Raw genomic sequence first — 16,435 nt, forward strand, 5'->3', positions numbered from 1 at the left:
CGTCACAGACGCCGAGAAGCGTCTTGTAGGCACGTCGCTTTCATTCAGGCAGGATTTTGAATAAGGAAGATGGCGGCTGCAGCAGTAGTTGAGTTTCAGAGAGCTCAGTCTCTCATTAGCACGGACCGAAACGCCTCTATCGACATCCTTCACTCAATAGGTAGGTTGTCGGCTTGCAATTTAACACTGACATTATTACACTGAACAATGGTCCGCCCAGCTCTCTTAGTGTTGTACGGCCGTGTTAGCATGATAGCTAATAATAGTGTTCAATAGCAAGTACCGGTGCTGACTCACTGTTGAACGGTGGGCAATGGGAACTGCTAGTGGATATTAGCAACATTGCTAACTTCAGGCCTTACTGTGGAATTTAGAAGGATTTTAACAGTGTTATTTTGGTTCTAGTGAGTACGCATCCCAGTTATTTGTGTGTGGTTTGAGTAGAACTATTGGCTCTACTCAAACTAATGGGAACGCGATTATTATTTTAGCTAAAGTCATTAGCATGTTGTCATAAGCATTTAGCTCTTTTCATCAACAAAGTGTAATATGACAGAATGAATGAAGCGGATACATATTTACTTCATTACTATTTACTACAGTAATGAGCTACCGGCCAAATATTGTGATGTCTGTCTGAAATCGAGTGGCAGAAGTTGTATTTGTTCTCTAACACTTCTATACTGCCCTGTCACTATTAGCTCGTTGACTTGTTTCCTACATCACTATAAAGTATTTATCCGTTTTACCATAAATGTCAACGGTTCTTTTGACAATTAATTATCCTTTTGGTAGAAGAGAAACATGGTCATGTAGAAAGAATGTGTCCGTTAGTACATCCCTGAAGCTAGTTTTTCCTGGTTCATGCAGTCATAATCTTATAGTTGTATCTATTGTATCAATTGTATTTGAAGTATAGGCCAGATATGATAGATTCTTAAACCTATAGTATGGTAGTCTGTTATTGTAGCACTGAGATTGTTGGGTACGTAAAGAAGAACATGTCAGATCCTGATGTGATGACGAAATGTGATGTTTCATCCAGTGGTTATTAAATGCATTTGATTCTGAGACTTTTCTTTAACAGTGAGGCGAGATGTGCAAGAAAACGATGAAGAAGCTGTTAGGGTTAAAGAACAGAGCATCTTGGAGCTGGGGACGCTCTTGGCCAAGACCGGTCAGGCAGCAGGTAATCAGATCCGTCCCCTCACGCCTGCTTCCATTCTAACCCCGGTTCATATGTGAAAATGACTACACACTATTTAAAGTAAAGTATCATATTTAGTTTACATGAATTTGAACCTGCTGTCCACAGAACTCGGGGGTCTGCTGAAGTTTGTGCGGCCTTTCCTGATTTCCATAAGCAAGGCCAAGGCTGCGCGCCTGGTTCGCTCCCTGCTGGACCTGTTCCTTGACATGGAGGCCGCCACGGGGCAGGAGGTGGAGTTGTGTCTTGAATGCATTGAGTGGGCCAAGGCTGAGAAAAGAACCTTCCTCCGACAGGCCCTGGAGGTGAGGAGTCCTTAACAAAGATTATGGGTGTTCATTTTGAAACGTAATCTGCTGCGTCCTCCCGGAATTATCGGTGAAAAACTATAAAATGCCTTAAAGTGAAAGCTGGAGATTGACGGCGCTGTGTTGTTAGTGTTGAGTAAACACGAGTTCGAACAGAAAGTGTCCAACATCACTCATCCTTTCACCCAGTACCAGTCAGCAGTGATGCGAGAAAGTGATAATAAATGCGATTTTGCCCAAACAGGAATGCTTGGAAATGTCAAACTCGACACGTTCTGACTTGTGCAGACAAAGACGTGACATTTACAGCGGGTGAGGGATCTGCAGCAGCACCTCTGAGGCGTTCATTTGCCTTCTAAATGAAAACACGATCAACGGCTTGGGCCAAAAGCCTAACGCTGCATGAAGACATTGGGAGTTCTAAATGTTCCGACACTCTCTGGGATGGCACCTCTCCGCTTGTGCAGCAGCCAAATATGAGCTGCCAGCAGCTTCACAGCTGGGATATCTGAAGCTTTGAGATGAGTCCAGGATCAGGGAGAGTTTGTCCTACAGCTTCGACTCTAGACCAAAAACCCCTGCAAGTGTGACATGGAGGCTCGAGTCAAATTGAGACTACATATACAACAAGAAGGGATTCAAAAGATCGTTACGAGTGTTCTCAGACTGTAATTCACCTTCTCTTCCTGATATTTGCTGTTAGAAATATTCCGAGGGAATGTACATCCTGTAAACTGCCGAATCCAGGATGTGAATGTGACAGTTATGATGTTTGTGACAGAAATCAGGATGGACCTCCAGCTGAGCCACAGTTAACACTCCATCTTTTCCGACAGGCTCGACTGATTTCACTCTACTTTGACACCAAACGTTACCAGGAGGCCTTGGCTCTTGGTGAGTGCTTGGACACATTTTTGAATAGCTATTTATTGTTGTAAATGAACCAATAGATATACAATAGATACACACACAGGTTCATCCCACAGGGAATTCCATTCTTCCATTTTGTTCATAAGTCAAAATAATGATGTTTTTTGTTTGTTACTTTGGGTTTTTCCCCATTTTGAGCGGTCCTGACCCTCCAACTGCTCTTGATTTCCACTGTGCAGGCAATTATATGACAAATAAAGCACCTTCCTCTTCTTCCCCAGGTTCCCAGCTGCTCCAGGAGCTGAAAAAGATGGACGACAAAGCTCTTCTGGTTGAAGTCCAGCTGCTGGAAAGCAAGACGTACCACGCCCTCAGCAACCTGCCCAAAGCCCGCGCAGCCCTCACCTCCGCTAGGACCACCGCCAACGCCATCTACTGTCCTCCGAAGCTCCAGGCCGCTCTGGACATGCAGTCAGGTGAGTCTCCCGTCACCACTTGGGCCAATTTCACCTGGTCTTGTGACGTCTGTCCTGTTCATCACGATGGTGTGGCTGTTGATAGTAACCCTCGGGCTGTTGTCTCCGCTGCAGGAATCACCCATGCAGCAGAGGAGAAGGACTGGAAGACGGCCTACTCTTACTACTTCGAGGCCTTCGAGGGCTACGACTCTATCGACAGCCCCAGGGCCATCACAGCACTTAAATACATGCTCCTGTGTAAAATTGTTCTAAACCTGTGAGTGCAGCCTTGATAACCTTCATTGATATGAGAGGGACAAGCTGTTGAGACTGATCTCTCTCTTGCTCATCCAGACCCGAGGAGGTCCAGACCCTCATCAGTGGTAAACTGGGCCTGCGATACGCCGGCCGACAGGCACGTATCAAACACTTTCAGCCCGTTTAAGACGGCTCATCCGTGTCAAAAATACTCGTGCGTCGCGTCTCATTGAGTTAGCGTTAAATCACATTCGTCTTCTCTGTTTTCTTTTGTCCATCCAGACAGACGCAATGAAATGTGTGGCCCAGGCCAGAAAGAACAGATCACTAGCAGACTTTGAAAAGGTGAGATCCTGCTGGTGCCGGCGTGCTGCTCAGTGTTCCGTGTTGACAGATATGTGTCGTCTGCAGGCCCTAACAGAGTACAGAGCAGAGCTCCAAGACGATCCCATCATCAACACTCACCTGGCCAAACTCTACGACAACCTGCTGGAACAAAACCTCATCCGAGTCATTGAACCTTTCTCTCGGGTACAGGTGAGGAACGGGAGGTTGGGCGATGCTAGGCTAATGCTAACCACTTCCAGCTGCCCTGAAATCCTGTTTGTCGTTTCAGATTGAACACATATCGGGGCTAATCAAGCTGTCAAAGGTGTGTTGACATTGTTTTCTTCCTGTCAAAAATCATCACCAGGATCTCAGACATCAGGTACTCATTGAGCTTTTTTGAACTGGCAGGGAGACGTTGAAAGGAAATTATCCCAGATGATCCTGGACAAGAAGTTTCACGGTAACTACCTTCACATTTCTGTAACGGCGACCTCGCAGATCAGCGGTTCACACTCGCACCCACGCTGTTGCAGGGATCCTGGACCAGGGCGAAGGAGTACTGATCATATTTGAGGAGCCGCCGGTGGACAAGACGTACGAAGCAGCTTTGGAAACCATTCAGAACATGAGCAAAGTGGTGGATTCACTTTACAACAAAGCCAAGAAGCTGACATAGGTACCAGTGAGGTTATCACCATGTCTCTGGTCCCGCTTTTGTCTCAGCTGTCTTTTCTTGGGCCCACAGAGCAGATCTTCTCTGCAGTGTGATGGAGGAACTGTGTGTTTGACCAGCGTGTGTAACATTTTAAAGACGGGGACGACCACGAGTCCCACAAACTGCAACAAACCAGATTCCCCCATCAGACACCCTCCCTCTTCTCCCTCCACGGACAGTCTCATCACTTCTCTGGTTTAGTTTGTCCTCCTTTATTTTGATATCTCTTCAGGATTCTGTATAACACTCAGCGGCCACCTCCGGCCATCAGGGAATATTCTACAGCCACAATAAAAAGACGAAAAGGTTAAGAGTACATATGTGTTTATATCTGCTACCAGACTCCAATGCAACCTCAAAGGGGCAACTTTGACCTCTTCGGCCTCCGCCTGCAGCTGCAGAAACGAGGTTCTCTCCTCCTCGTCCATCATTTCAGAAGCACACTGAGTTTTTGGAAGGTTGGGCTTCTCTGGTTTCTGAGTTTGGGTCAAAGAGCACCCTCTAGTTTTTATTTCTCTCACCATATCGATGCCAACAGTTGAGTCCCCGCTGTATTTCAGATGTGTATTAAACTCACTTTGTTTTTGGTTTCGTGCTTTTTGATTATTAAAAAGAGAAAGTCAGAAGGTCGCCACATCAGCCACTGAGCTTATTTACATTGAAAGGAAGCAACAGGATGCCAATTTTCACCATTCGTGCCACCTGTGGGCACCGTCAGTGTTTGGGTGCAACCCTGAAGGAAAGGTCACGCGATGGCCTCCGAGCATCCGCGTCATCTTAATCAGCGACTCCATTGTTGGTTCCTAGCATTATTGCGGTATGCTAGCGACCAAACAATTTGTATGGTTTTGATTTGTTTTCTCCTAGACATTTTCAAAATAAATATTTTGTATTTTATGGAATTTTGTCTTTTCTCTTGGGGAATAACAGTTATTAGTCTTAATTCCACTGTATAAGCAACAGAAAGTGTCCAACATCACTCATCCTTTCACCATTTATTCAACTTAATAAATCCAAGATTAGTTTTTTAAACCAGATATATCCAAGATCTTTGCACGGTATCGTTTAGAACACGTCCACGTGTTTTAGTTTTGAATAAACCAAATGATATATTCTTTACAGGATCCGGGGAGGAGAGACCTTTAAGTGTGTTAGAGAAACTGCTCGACAACATGTAAAGAAATTGTATTAAATTGTTTAAATCAAGTTAACTTCCATCAAAGATTGCTTTCTTGGCATCGTGTGGCTTTATTCAAAGCTTAAAATTTAATTGGTACAATTTTTGATTTTGAAACCCAAACTATTTACAGAAACACACACACACACATATATATATAAAACAAGTTGCATTTATCCTATTGTTGGGATTTTTAAATAACTATTTACAAAAATGGAACCCAAAAAATATTCATATTAAACGGAACCTGCCAGAAAAATAATAATTTATGTTGGCAGCCCGGTTGAACAGACATCACGCTCCAAAGTTCAGGATTATGAAGACCCGTCCCAAATGTAATCGTGGTCATGGTGAGCAGGTGGGAGGTGGGTTGTGTGCTGATGGGGCGGCATCCAGTCTGTTACCAATTTGCTCTCCACATTGCAGGTCTGGCTGCATTTGACCAATGTCATCTGACCCAAGTGCCTCTTCTGAGGGTTCCATGCTGTCACCATTCTGCAAGCACACATTGTGCAGAATGGTGACAGTATGCAACAACCTTGGTGGAAAATGCAGGCTTCACCTCTGAAGCTTTAAAGAATATTGCCCGCCACCTGGTCTTCATAATCCCAAAAGCCCGGGCTTTTCATGTCTGTTGAACCTGGCCACCATCGTATTCGTCACTGGCTCTCTGTATGGTGTAACCAATGCTACAGGCCTGGACATACAGGGATAGCCACTGTCCCCAATTATACCCTCAGGTGGGTACAGTCCCTGAACATACAGAGAAATAACAGTGAGCATCTGCACCAGGGGGCTTGATCCTATGAACAATGTCATATACTGTGTTGCATGGAATTGGAAATCCTCTTGACACCACATGGTAGGAGGTTGCACTTTGCCAGCCAGAAAAGGACAACTAAAACCTCCACTTCCAGACCCCAGCCATGGTCAAACGTTTGGCCACCGTCGAACGAGAGACGAAAGTCTGGTCAGAGGTCAGTTTGGCCATCGATGTACATCGCCAGCAGTGGAACAAGCCTGTTCCTCACACAATAATGGGATGGGTGCTTGTTCTCTAGGTAGAAAAGTTGGTTTTTAAAGGCAATTTTCACTGCTGTTTGATAAATTACCAGATTAAATTTATGGGAAATAAGAACTCAGTGTGTAGTTTACCATTGTTTTCAGTAGGGGTGCAATATGATCATCTTAAAATATCACAACATAAATGTGGAAATCAATCAATCTAGCATCACTGTTTACCCCCCTCCCTCACTTTACAGTTTGACATTTGGATCTTAGAGCCAAAATTGTCCTTCAGGAGTCGTCTGTTCCTCGCCAGACGACGGGATCTCACTAAAAGAATATTTAAGAGGATGAAAAGTACTTCTGGAGCCATTTCTTGATGAAAAATTCCTTTGTTGAACTGTTTTAACTACAGCGGAATATAACTTGAGAATGTACCATCATGCTATGGCGTGAAAATGTCACTGGACACTAATTATTTTGGATAATAAGTAATTGTTATTTCATTATTATTATTGACATTAATATTTTATTTTATTATTATTATATACAGATAATTATAGGGTAAAATACAGCATTCCCAAAGAAACGACCGCTGAATGTGTTTGGGTGTGTTTTGGATGGGTTAATTGAATGGACCTGGCCACTTTTAGCGGCGACCGTTCGTATTTATTATGCGACACCATGACGTCACTTTACGTGCGCCGTAAATGACACCGCTGTCCGAATACTAACTTTAAATTGAGTGCGCTACGTAGTTCACTCAATCCATGTCCCCTATGTAGTGAGTAGTGAATAGGGAACGAGTGTGTGGTTTCGGACACAGCTAAGGTTTCGATTTTTTTTCCCTTTCAGTTCCTCTTTACGCAGCGTAAACGTGATGACATCACGTGCGTCAACAGGCTCCGCCCACCTGCGTCACTTTCTCGTTGCTGGAGTTCAACAGTGGAGCCTTCGGAAGTGCAGCTGGAGCTGATAACGACACAAAAATGACGGCGCGGGTGAGTTTATTGCAGGCAGTACGCCACAAAAGACGATACTTGAGGACAATTCTACCTTGGGGTGAAAAAGTACTGAGTTGTTTTTTGCCGTTTGTACACGTAATGTGAGCCAGCGCAGCAGTGTTTTGCGTGGTTGATTTGGACGTCATTTAAAACTTTGGAGGCAACCCGGAAGAGGAAGTCAATCTCATGACTGCTGTGCTGGAAGAGTGAAAACCGTGTCCAAGAGGAGCTGTCTTAGCAATATAAAGACGTTTCAAAATGCAATGAACTCAAACGTGAAGCTGTTTCAGACCAAGGAAATGTAGCAACGTCCAACAGTTTGTGTCATGTGTTTACACATGTAACCTGATGAGTCAGCATATGTAATGTGGTTTTATTAATCTCTGCTGTTGCTGTTTTTGTCACTCTCACTTTTTGATATCTATGAGCTCTGAAGGCACTTTACTCAGACTTCAGAATGCTTTGACGTTTGGGGGACATGACGTTTGACCTGTGGTTTTTTTCAGTTCTTGGCCGCTGAATTTCAGCAGAGGCTGCATTCAAACATGCACCTCTCAAAAGTTTAGCTTTAGCCTTTTTGCTCCCTGACCCTCAATGAGGATGAGCCTCATGTGTGAATACAGTAGAACTGCTTGAACGATTAGCAACTTTGAGCGGATGTAAGTGGCAAGAACACACACAATGTTCACATTCACACAGAGATGTGAGAAGGATGGTGCGTTTGAAAGAAGCATTAGCGTGACAAATCTTATTGTTTTATTCATATTAGAGAGCAGAAATATTCAAAGAACCACCAGGAAGATGCAACAAATACAGCCAGCAGCATTTTTGCAGGAAATTGTGTGCAAAGTGCTTAAAAGTGCCGACTCATCAACAAAGCTGCTCTGTAAAGACTGCAGGTCATCATCCATTACAGGCTGGAACCTGTTCTTTTTTACCCTTAACTGTGCGAATTATCTTGATATTTTATACCTCAGCTCGATAGGTGAAAGGTTATGACGGTAAAATGACCTCCCACACCCTTGAAGCAGAAGCCCCCTGTTTATTATTGGATTATCATGCGTGGCCTTTGTGTGCTGACAGATGATGCAGGCAGCCCGCTGCCCAACAGACGAGCTGTCGTTGACTAATTGTGCCGTCATCAACGAGAAGGAGCAGCAGTTTGAACAGTGAGTGTGTGTGTGTGTGTGTGTGTGTGTGTGTGTGTGTTAATTCCGTGGATGTTATTATCTACGGCCACCAGAGGGAGCTGCTGTCCATTTCTGTAACCTTTGACCTCTACTCAACAATATACATGTTGACTGTTGAGTTGTTGCCTGCAGACACGTGAGCGTCCGTAACTCCATCCACAAGTACGTGTTCACCCTGAAGAAGCATCCCAGCGTTAACCCCGGCTCCATCGCCTTCAGCCTGCCTCAGGTAGGTGAGGCGGCAGCAGACACTTTGCTTTCTACTAATTCACCTTTCTTGGAGCTGAATAGTTCTCTGTTGGCTGTGGTGCTTCTCTGTTTGTCTCATTCTGTCTGTCACTGCCTTGTTTTTGTTCACCCTCCCTCTCTTTGCCTTCTCTCCATCCTTAAACTTGGCAGCCACAGCGGCACACAGGTAGTACTCTCACCTCCTCCAGACGCTCTTATTTAATGTTTTATCTTGAAAAAGATTCAGCAGGGAAATGTTTCATTGATTTCCTTCTCGAATGTTTTCTTCTTCTGAGTTTTTTCCCCCCCAACCCTTAAATCTGGGAGTCTTTGTTTCCAGTCGATGCTGCCTCATGTTACACACTTGACCTTTAACACAAACAGAGTTGATGACACAGAAACAAGGCAATAAATTATCTATTTATCTTTGCAGAGGAAATGGGCTGGGCTTTCCATTGGACAGGATGTTGAAGGTAAATGAATCCCATTTTAAGGGCACACAAAAACACGAACACACGTCAGTTTAACCTTGTGTGCTAATGAGGTGAATGCAATTTTCTCCATCACAGTGACAAACTACACGTTCGACAAGTCCAAACAGTGCATCAGCGCCGTGACCGTGGAAATCGACTTCCTGCAGAAGAAGAACGCGGACAGCAACCCTTACAACTCGGACCTCATGGCCAGTGAGTTCATCCAGCACTTCAACAACCAGGCCTTCAGCGTCGGCCAGCAGGTGATCCGACTTTACCGTCGCTCTTAGGACAAAAAGCAAACGTTCATAAATGGAAACAGCACGTTGCAGGTTTCTAACATGTTGTCTCTCTGCATGTAGCTGGCCTTCAGTTTCTCTGATAAGCTCTTTAGTTTGCTGATAAAAGATATTGAGGCCATGGATCCCAGCATCCTGAGGGGGAAACAGAGCACTGGCAAGAAACCCAAGGTACCGGGAGAACAATTTGGAACATTCTCTTCCAAGATGAGCTGAGATAAATCAAATACTGCAATCACTTTAGCAGCTTTATTTCCAGTACAGGCATGAACACTAAAGACTGATTGTGTTTTTCATTTCAGCTTGACATCGGCTTGTTGTTGGCAAACAGTCAGGTGATTTTTGAGAAGTCGGAGACCTCGTCCATGACTTTGGTGGGTGAGTGCTCTTTAATCCTCCTCTCACTGGTCTGTGAGAATAGACAGCCTTTAAAGGTGGAGACGCTGGAATCACCACAGACCAGATTCCAACCTCAGCGGTTGCAGGTGATTCCCTGTATCACCACTAGAGGGAGAACTTTCCTCATTTTTATCTTTTCGTTTCAATTCTGTTAAAATAGTCACCTGAATGCTGTCAGATCTTGACAACAGAGTTGAAATGTAACAATGAACAAGTGTGTGTGTTTGTGTATTCTTTAGGTAAAGCCAAGACCAAAGAATCTTACCAGTCCATCATCACCCCAGACTGGAACTTTGAAAAGATGGGTATAGGAGGCCTTGACAAAGAGTTTTCTGACATCTTCCGCCGAGCCTTTGCCTCCCGAGTCTTCCCTCCTGATCTAGTGGAGCAGATGGGTGAGGGGCTTTCCCGTATCTAGAGTGTCCTCATCCTCACAGCTTCCTCAGAAGTCCCAGTCAAAACCAGTTTGGCTTCACTGAGTCCATTCAAAGGTTTTCACATTAAATGGCTGCAGTTGTTTTAAGCTCCGTAATGACAAACACGGTAAAATGGGTCAGAACTGGCGGAATGTCGTTGATGAGGGGCAAAGGCCACCAGACGGCCCAAACTTTGAAGGTCATTCTTCTCCTCTTCTCCTCCTCAATAATCAACTCTGTAAACCTGTTGTCGTCTCCAGGCTGCAAGCACGTGAAGGGAATCCTGCTGTACGGCCCCCCGGGTGTGGGAAAACCCTGATGGCGCGTCAGATCGGCAACATGCTGAAAGCCCGAGAGCCCAAGATCGTCAACGGCCCCGAGATCCTCAACAAGTACGTCGGGGAGTCCGAGGCCAACATCAGGAAGCTGTTTGAGGCTGCAGAGGAAGAGCAGAAGAGGGTGAGTGGAGGACGTGAGGAGGCTGACGACATTCAGACAGAGAGACGGAGAGATCTGCCCTTTAGCCAGATGTGTGTGTGTGTGTGTGTCTGCGTGCGTGTGTGTGTGTCTGCGTGTGTGTGTGTGAGAGAGAGAGAACTGTTTGATTGGACCATGAGACACTGAGCCTCACTCTTCACCACCTAATGAGGGCCTGAGCTCTGTTTGACCTGCTATTTAGACAGTTTAAACACACACACACACACACACACACACACTCTGTGTCCACCCTGCTGCTCCCCTCCCTCACTTTCTCCATCTCTCCCTCTGTTGATGGAAAAGTGGCTGATTCAGATGTTGTTGTGTCACATTTATGAGGAAACTTGTATTATTCTCTGCCAAACTGGAGCTCCTGGGAGGTTTGATGTGTGCAGCAGTGAACAGCTTATTGACAGATTTATAGAAACTGACTCGTGCGTTTGTGGTTCTCAGTTTCCTCCACACAATATTTTTAACTGTGTTTCTCTCCTGACCAGCTCGGCGCCAACAGCGGCCTCCACATCATCATCTTTGATGAGATCGACGCCATTTGTAAACAGCGTGGAAGCATGGCGGGCAGCACGGGGGTCCACGACACTGTGGTCAACCAGCTGCTGTCCAAGCTGGATGGTGTGGAGCAGCTCAACAACATCCTGGTTATAGGTGCACGCACACACACGCACACACACACACACACACACACACACACACACACACTAACTTTCCTCTTCCTCCTCTCTTGTCTCCTCTGTCCTCTGTCCATCTGTCCCCCCTCAGGTATGACCAACAGGCCTGACCTGATAGATGAGGCCCTGCTGAGGCCGGGAAGGTTGGAGGTGAAGATGGAGATCGGTGAGGTTTCACACCAGTTTAGTTCCACTTTAAACTGGGACTGAGAGGATGATCAGCTTTACACAGTTTGTATCAGATCTTTCTGATTTCACAGGTTTCAGTCCAGTAAAAGTGTGAAATATTCTTAAATTCTGTTCCTCCTCCTCCTCTCGTAGTTGCCCTCACCTACTCCACTAGCATTAGCATTAGCACCACTGGTCATTACCAGTGAACTGGTACTAGGTCTCGATCCCACTTTACCCTTTTTTCTCAGGGTTACCGGATGAAAAAGGGAGAATTCAGATCCTCCAAATCCACACGGTCAGGATGCGTCAAAACAACCTTCTGGCCGGCGACGTGGACATCAACGAGCTCGCCGTGGAAACCAAAAACTTCAGCGGTGCGGAGCTGGAGGGCCTGGTCAGGGCTGCACAGTCCACCGCCATGAACAGACACATCAAGGTCAGAGTGGCGTTCGTATGTTCATGCATGTGAAGCACAACTGAAGGGAGACAAACCTACAGGGCATTAGTAATAATAATTATGGGTATTATCATCTATATTGACCCGCTGAGCTTTAAAATCCAACTTTTAAAACCTGATCTGAAAGTTCCTGATCAGACCCAGAGCAGTTAAGTGTTCCATCGGGTCTGCAGGCCGCGATCGACACCATGAGTGTTTTGCCCCAACAGACACACCGAGTTGCAGATATTAGAGGGTGCTGATAAGTGACTGACGAGGCCGTTGTGTGTGTACAGGCCAGTAACACAGTGGAGGTGAACTTTGAGACAGCGGAGAAGCTGCAGGTCAGCAGACTGGACTTCATGACCTCGCTGAATAACGACATCAAACCTGTGAGTTCTTGGAATTCTTCTTCCCACCAGATAAATAGACCCCCCCCCCCACACACACACACACACAGAGTTCTGTGTCCTGATTTGATCCATGTTTCCATCTGTCTTCCTGTCCAGGCGTACGGCACCAATCAGGAGGACTATGCCAGCTACCTCATGAACGGGATCATCCGCTGGGGCGACCCGGTGTCGATGGTCCTGGAGGACGGCGAGCTGCTGGTCCAGCAGACCAAGAACAGCGACCGCACGCCGCTGGTGTCAGTGCTGCTGGAGGGTGAGGACACAGTCATGAGAAAGCTGCATCTCTGCTGTGTTTGACGGGGAGATTAACCAGCTGGTCCCCCTCAGGTCCCCCCAACAGTGGGAAAACAGCGCTGGCTGTTAAGATCGCTGAAGACTCCCAGTTCCCCTTCATCAAGATCTGCTCCCCCGACAAGATGATCGGATTCTCCGAGATCGCCAAATGCCAGGCCATCAAGAAGGTCATCAACTATCCTTGATTTAAGTCAATCAGATTAAACGGCGACGTCGTCTTCACTGTAATAATCATCAGTGGTTCCTGGTAACAGCAGCTGACGCCAAAGCTAACATCAGGTCTTTATGTTAAACAGGGATTAACCACACTGGCAGGGGGACTAAGTTAGTCACTTCCTTCTGCCACTCTTTAGTCCGGGGACTCGAAGCAGTCGGGTGTCCCTCGCGCTGCTTTAGATCATCAAGTTCTTGTTTCTATAGTGACCAAAGTTGAGTGAAAGTGTGGCTGACTCCAGACCAGCAGCACTCCTCACACTCTCAATGTGTCTTTCTGCTCTTCCATCTTCGCTGACAGATATTTGAAGATGCCTACAAGTCCCAGCTGAGCTGCTTGGTTGTTGATGACATCGAGCGTCTCTTGGGTGAGCCACCATCTCTCCCCTCCATGTTTGGACTGATAATAAATCAGATGGAATGAAAACGCGACCTCTCTCACCAGATTACGTCCCCATCGGCCCCCGCTTCTCCAACCCGGTGTTACAAGCTTTGCTGGTGCTGCTGAAAAAACCTCCTCCGAAGGTAAAGAAGACTGAGCTGCACCCCCCAGGGTGGAGGAGGAGAATGGGCTCTGTGGCTGAGCCGCGATCTGGTCCACCTCCAACGTGGGCTGAGCAGAGCATCATCTCTGTTTGGTGTTTGTCTTCTCTGTAAACGTTTACCTTCTTTATCGGGAACATGAGAAAAATGACAAAGTGGGAGAAAAATCTCCTCTGTACTGGGCTGGATAATGCCTCTCAGTGTCCTCTCAATGATAGCAGTACAAGTGTGTGTGTTTGGGTGGTGTGTGTTGCTGTCAGCTGACCAATTTGAACATCTGATTCTCTCAGGGTCGGAAGCTGCTGATCATCGGGACCTCCAGCCGCAGAGACGTCCTTCAGGAAATGGAGATGCTGAACACTTTCAGCACAACCATCCACATCCCCAACATCTCCAGAGGGGAGCAGCTGGTCGAGGCTCTGGAGGTAAACATGAAACTGGGTCATGGAGGGTTTCTGATAGGATCGATTGATCATCAGGACTCTGAGCTCTTCTTCTCTGCTCTGCTCTTCCTCCCACAGCTGCTGGGCAGTTTTCAGGACACGGAGCGGGCCAGCATCGCCAAAGCTGTGAAGGGCAGAGCTCTGTGGATCGGCATCAAGAAGTTACTGATGCTGATTGAAATGTCTCTGGAGGTGAGAACCAAACTCTCTGGACGTGGTTCCATGTGCCAGAGCCAACGTGCACGGCTCTAAAAGACTGGATCATGTGACCCTGGCTCATCCTGTGGCTGTTCTTGTATGGCTCTGAGCTTCTGTCACTCAGTAATATCAACATTTAACCTGCTAGTTAAAGCTAATTTTAACTGAGGTCTGCATGTGTAGAGGGTTAAAAAAAGATCTATTTGTATACAATCTAAAAAAAGTTCAACATTGCCAGCACCTTTGACAGGCGCGGTACAGCCCCATCCTTGGCCATATCAAACTGGTCCGACCTAAGGTTTCTCCCTGTTACACAGCAGTTTTTCGGGGTCAGACTCTGGGTTTCTCTCAAGCCCCTAGAGACAATTTCACTGTAACAGATAATGAACGGAGCTGTGCATGTTTGGGTGCAGATCGCTCCTGATTCCAGACTGCTGAGCAACACGGCGTATTTATCACAAGCATGAGCACGCCGCGCAGTGTCACCGTGGCGACTTATGTCCGCGTAGTTAACGACAATAAGACGATAACTGCAGGTGTTTCGCTGCTGCTGTGGCTGAAATCAGACTGGTTGTGTTTCAGATGAACGCTGGTCAGAGAGTGAGCAAGTTCCTGAGTCTGCTGAAGGAAGACGGAGCGTAAGTCTGAGCTCATCTGCTCTCACCTCAGTGTTTTATGGTTCCTGCGCAGCCACAAATGTCTGCCACCTTTGTGTGTTTGCAGGCTGGGCTTTGAAAACACCATCTAGACGGTGCAGAGTCGCTGGGAGGAAAAGCATCCTTCTACAGTAAGTCTGCAGCGCCTGCATCAGGCCACGTGCACACGCTCTAGTCATATTAGACAGACAAACTATCATACTTAGGGGGGCGTCTAATCATTAGGTCACATCTCAGCTATGCTGTTAGAGGCCAAGGCTGCCGGGGTCCAGAAACATGATCACCTGACAGGCCTCTGTCACCCCACTGTCTCGTCTCCTCTCCTCTCCTCTCCTCTCCTCTCCTCTCCTCTCCTCTCCTCTCCTCTCCTCTCCTCTCTCTCCTCTCCTCTCTCTCCTCTCCTCTCTCTCCTCTCCTCTCTCTCTACCCACCCCCCCATCAGCAGGAGGGTCCCCCTATATGAGCCTGGTCCTGCTCAAGGTTTCTTCCTGTTAAAGGGGAGTTTTTCCCTGCCACTGTTGCTTGTCTGGGGTCAGGCCCTGGGATTCTGGAAAGCGCCTTGAAACAATTTTGATTATATAAGACGCTATATAAATAAAGTTTGATTTGATTTTGATTAGGAAAATATTGTATGACTTTCGGAGTCAGATGAAATTTAAGACCCCTCTCCACTTTCTAAACTTACTAATATGCCAATCATACCTGTGCATGCATCCTGTGGAGCAGCTGTTGCCCTGGGCGATGAGCAGATGAGAAAAGCTCTAAACCAACAGCAAGGGCTTCAGAAAATTGGTGGCGAATGGAAATGGGTCTACAGGCGTGACAGAAAGGCTCCGCTCACTCTCCGTCTGTCTTCTCTCAGGTGGCGGAGGAGAGGAAACCCGGAAACGAGGCGGTTCCCCTGCAGCTGAAGCTCGTCTCGGCCGCAGCGCCGTCATCCTTCCATCCAGGACAGAGTGAACGTGTGAAAAAGAGAAAGCTGGACCTGGTGCTGGGTTCCGTGTGACGCCTCTGCACTCCAGATTTTTATACCTTAAACTAGAGGTCAACTAACACTACTCAAACCTCCGATCTGAAGCCCAGATTCATGATCTGATCATTCCGAGACTGTTCTTGTGCCGTGTACTCGCCTGTTTATATTTTATGAATAAATTAAAGCTGTCATTAAGAAGGTGGTTGTGGATTTTGTCACTTCTCGTCAACATTTACATAAACTGATGCGAATTTCAGCGAAGACCAGATACAAACATGGCAAAATAAATGTTTAAAACATAACCTTTACAGTTATAAAATAAAAAGGATTATTAATTTTGAAACGTTTGTTCAGAACTTTGGCAAGTGGGAGGAATGAAGGATGGGGAACCTGAAACCAGCAAAGATGTGTCAGGGCGTTTTTTTATTTTGGAGGCTGTAAAAGGAAAGTGTTTTTATTTGTTGTTTGTTTGCTTTGTTTTTAATAAATCATTTTGTGTCATTAATGTGCAGCCAGGAAAGAATATATGACGTCTGTCCTGGTATCAGGTGACAATGGCGAGCTCGTTCCCCAAAGAAATCCTCTTCCTGATCAG

The 16,435-nt window shown here is 46.3% G+C and overlaps 2 protein-coding genes across 3 annotated transcripts; both read left to right on the forward strand.

The window, feature by feature from the left end:
• psmd11b (proteasome 26S subunit, non-ATPase 11b) lies at window positions 1-5,043 on the forward strand. 2 transcript variants are annotated; one of them, XM_057052215.1, is made up of 13 exons: window positions 1-160; window positions 1,088-1,189; window positions 1,316-1,512; window positions 2,352-2,409; window positions 2,667-2,861; window positions 2,976-3,120; window positions 3,198-3,262; window positions 3,388-3,446; window positions 3,513-3,638; window positions 3,718-3,753; window positions 3,840-3,891; window positions 3,965-4,107; window positions 4,177-5,043. In XM_057052215.1, exons 1-12 carry the CDS (start codon window positions 70-72, stop codon window positions 4,105-4,107), a joined length of 1,269 nt encoding a protein of 422 aa, XP_056908195.1. In that variant the 5' UTR covers window positions 1-69; the 3' UTR covers window positions 4,177-5,043. The 2 variants fall into 2 exon arrangements, with proteins under 2 accessions (XP_056908195.1, XP_056908202.1); XM_057052222.1 differs by having other exon boundaries at window positions 4,182-5,043.
• A 2,155-nt stretch (window positions 5,044-7,198) lies between these two features.
• LOC130536284 (vesicle-fusing ATPase-like) lies at window positions 7,199-16,038 on the forward strand. The gene is given in 23 exon segments (XM_057052131.1): window positions 7,199-7,329; window positions 8,416-8,501; window positions 8,655-8,751; window positions 9,184-9,223; window positions 9,320-9,486; window positions 9,586-9,693; window positions 9,825-9,900; window positions 10,161-10,316; window positions 10,598-10,627; window positions 10,630-10,796; window positions 11,312-11,477; window positions 11,592-11,666; window positions 11,920-12,107; window positions 12,404-12,499; window positions 12,617-12,773; window positions 12,848-12,981; window positions 13,329-13,395; window positions 13,473-13,552; window positions 13,861-13,995; window positions 14,092-14,205; window positions 14,794-14,849; window positions 14,935-14,998; window positions 15,730-16,038. Coding segments are annotated over 22 exon segments (2,232 nt in total). The 5' UTR covers window positions 7,199-7,317; the 3' UTR covers window positions 14,960-14,998; window positions 15,730-16,038.
• Window positions 16,039-16,435: the final 397 nt, after the last annotated feature.

Source organism: Takifugu flavidus, chromosome 1 (genome assembly GCF_003711565.1).
Source record: "Takifugu flavidus isolate HTHZ2018 chromosome 1, ASM371156v2, whole genome shotgun sequence".
Taxonomy (NCBI): Eukaryota; Metazoa; Chordata; class Actinopteri; order Tetraodontiformes; family Tetraodontidae; genus Takifugu; species Takifugu flavidus.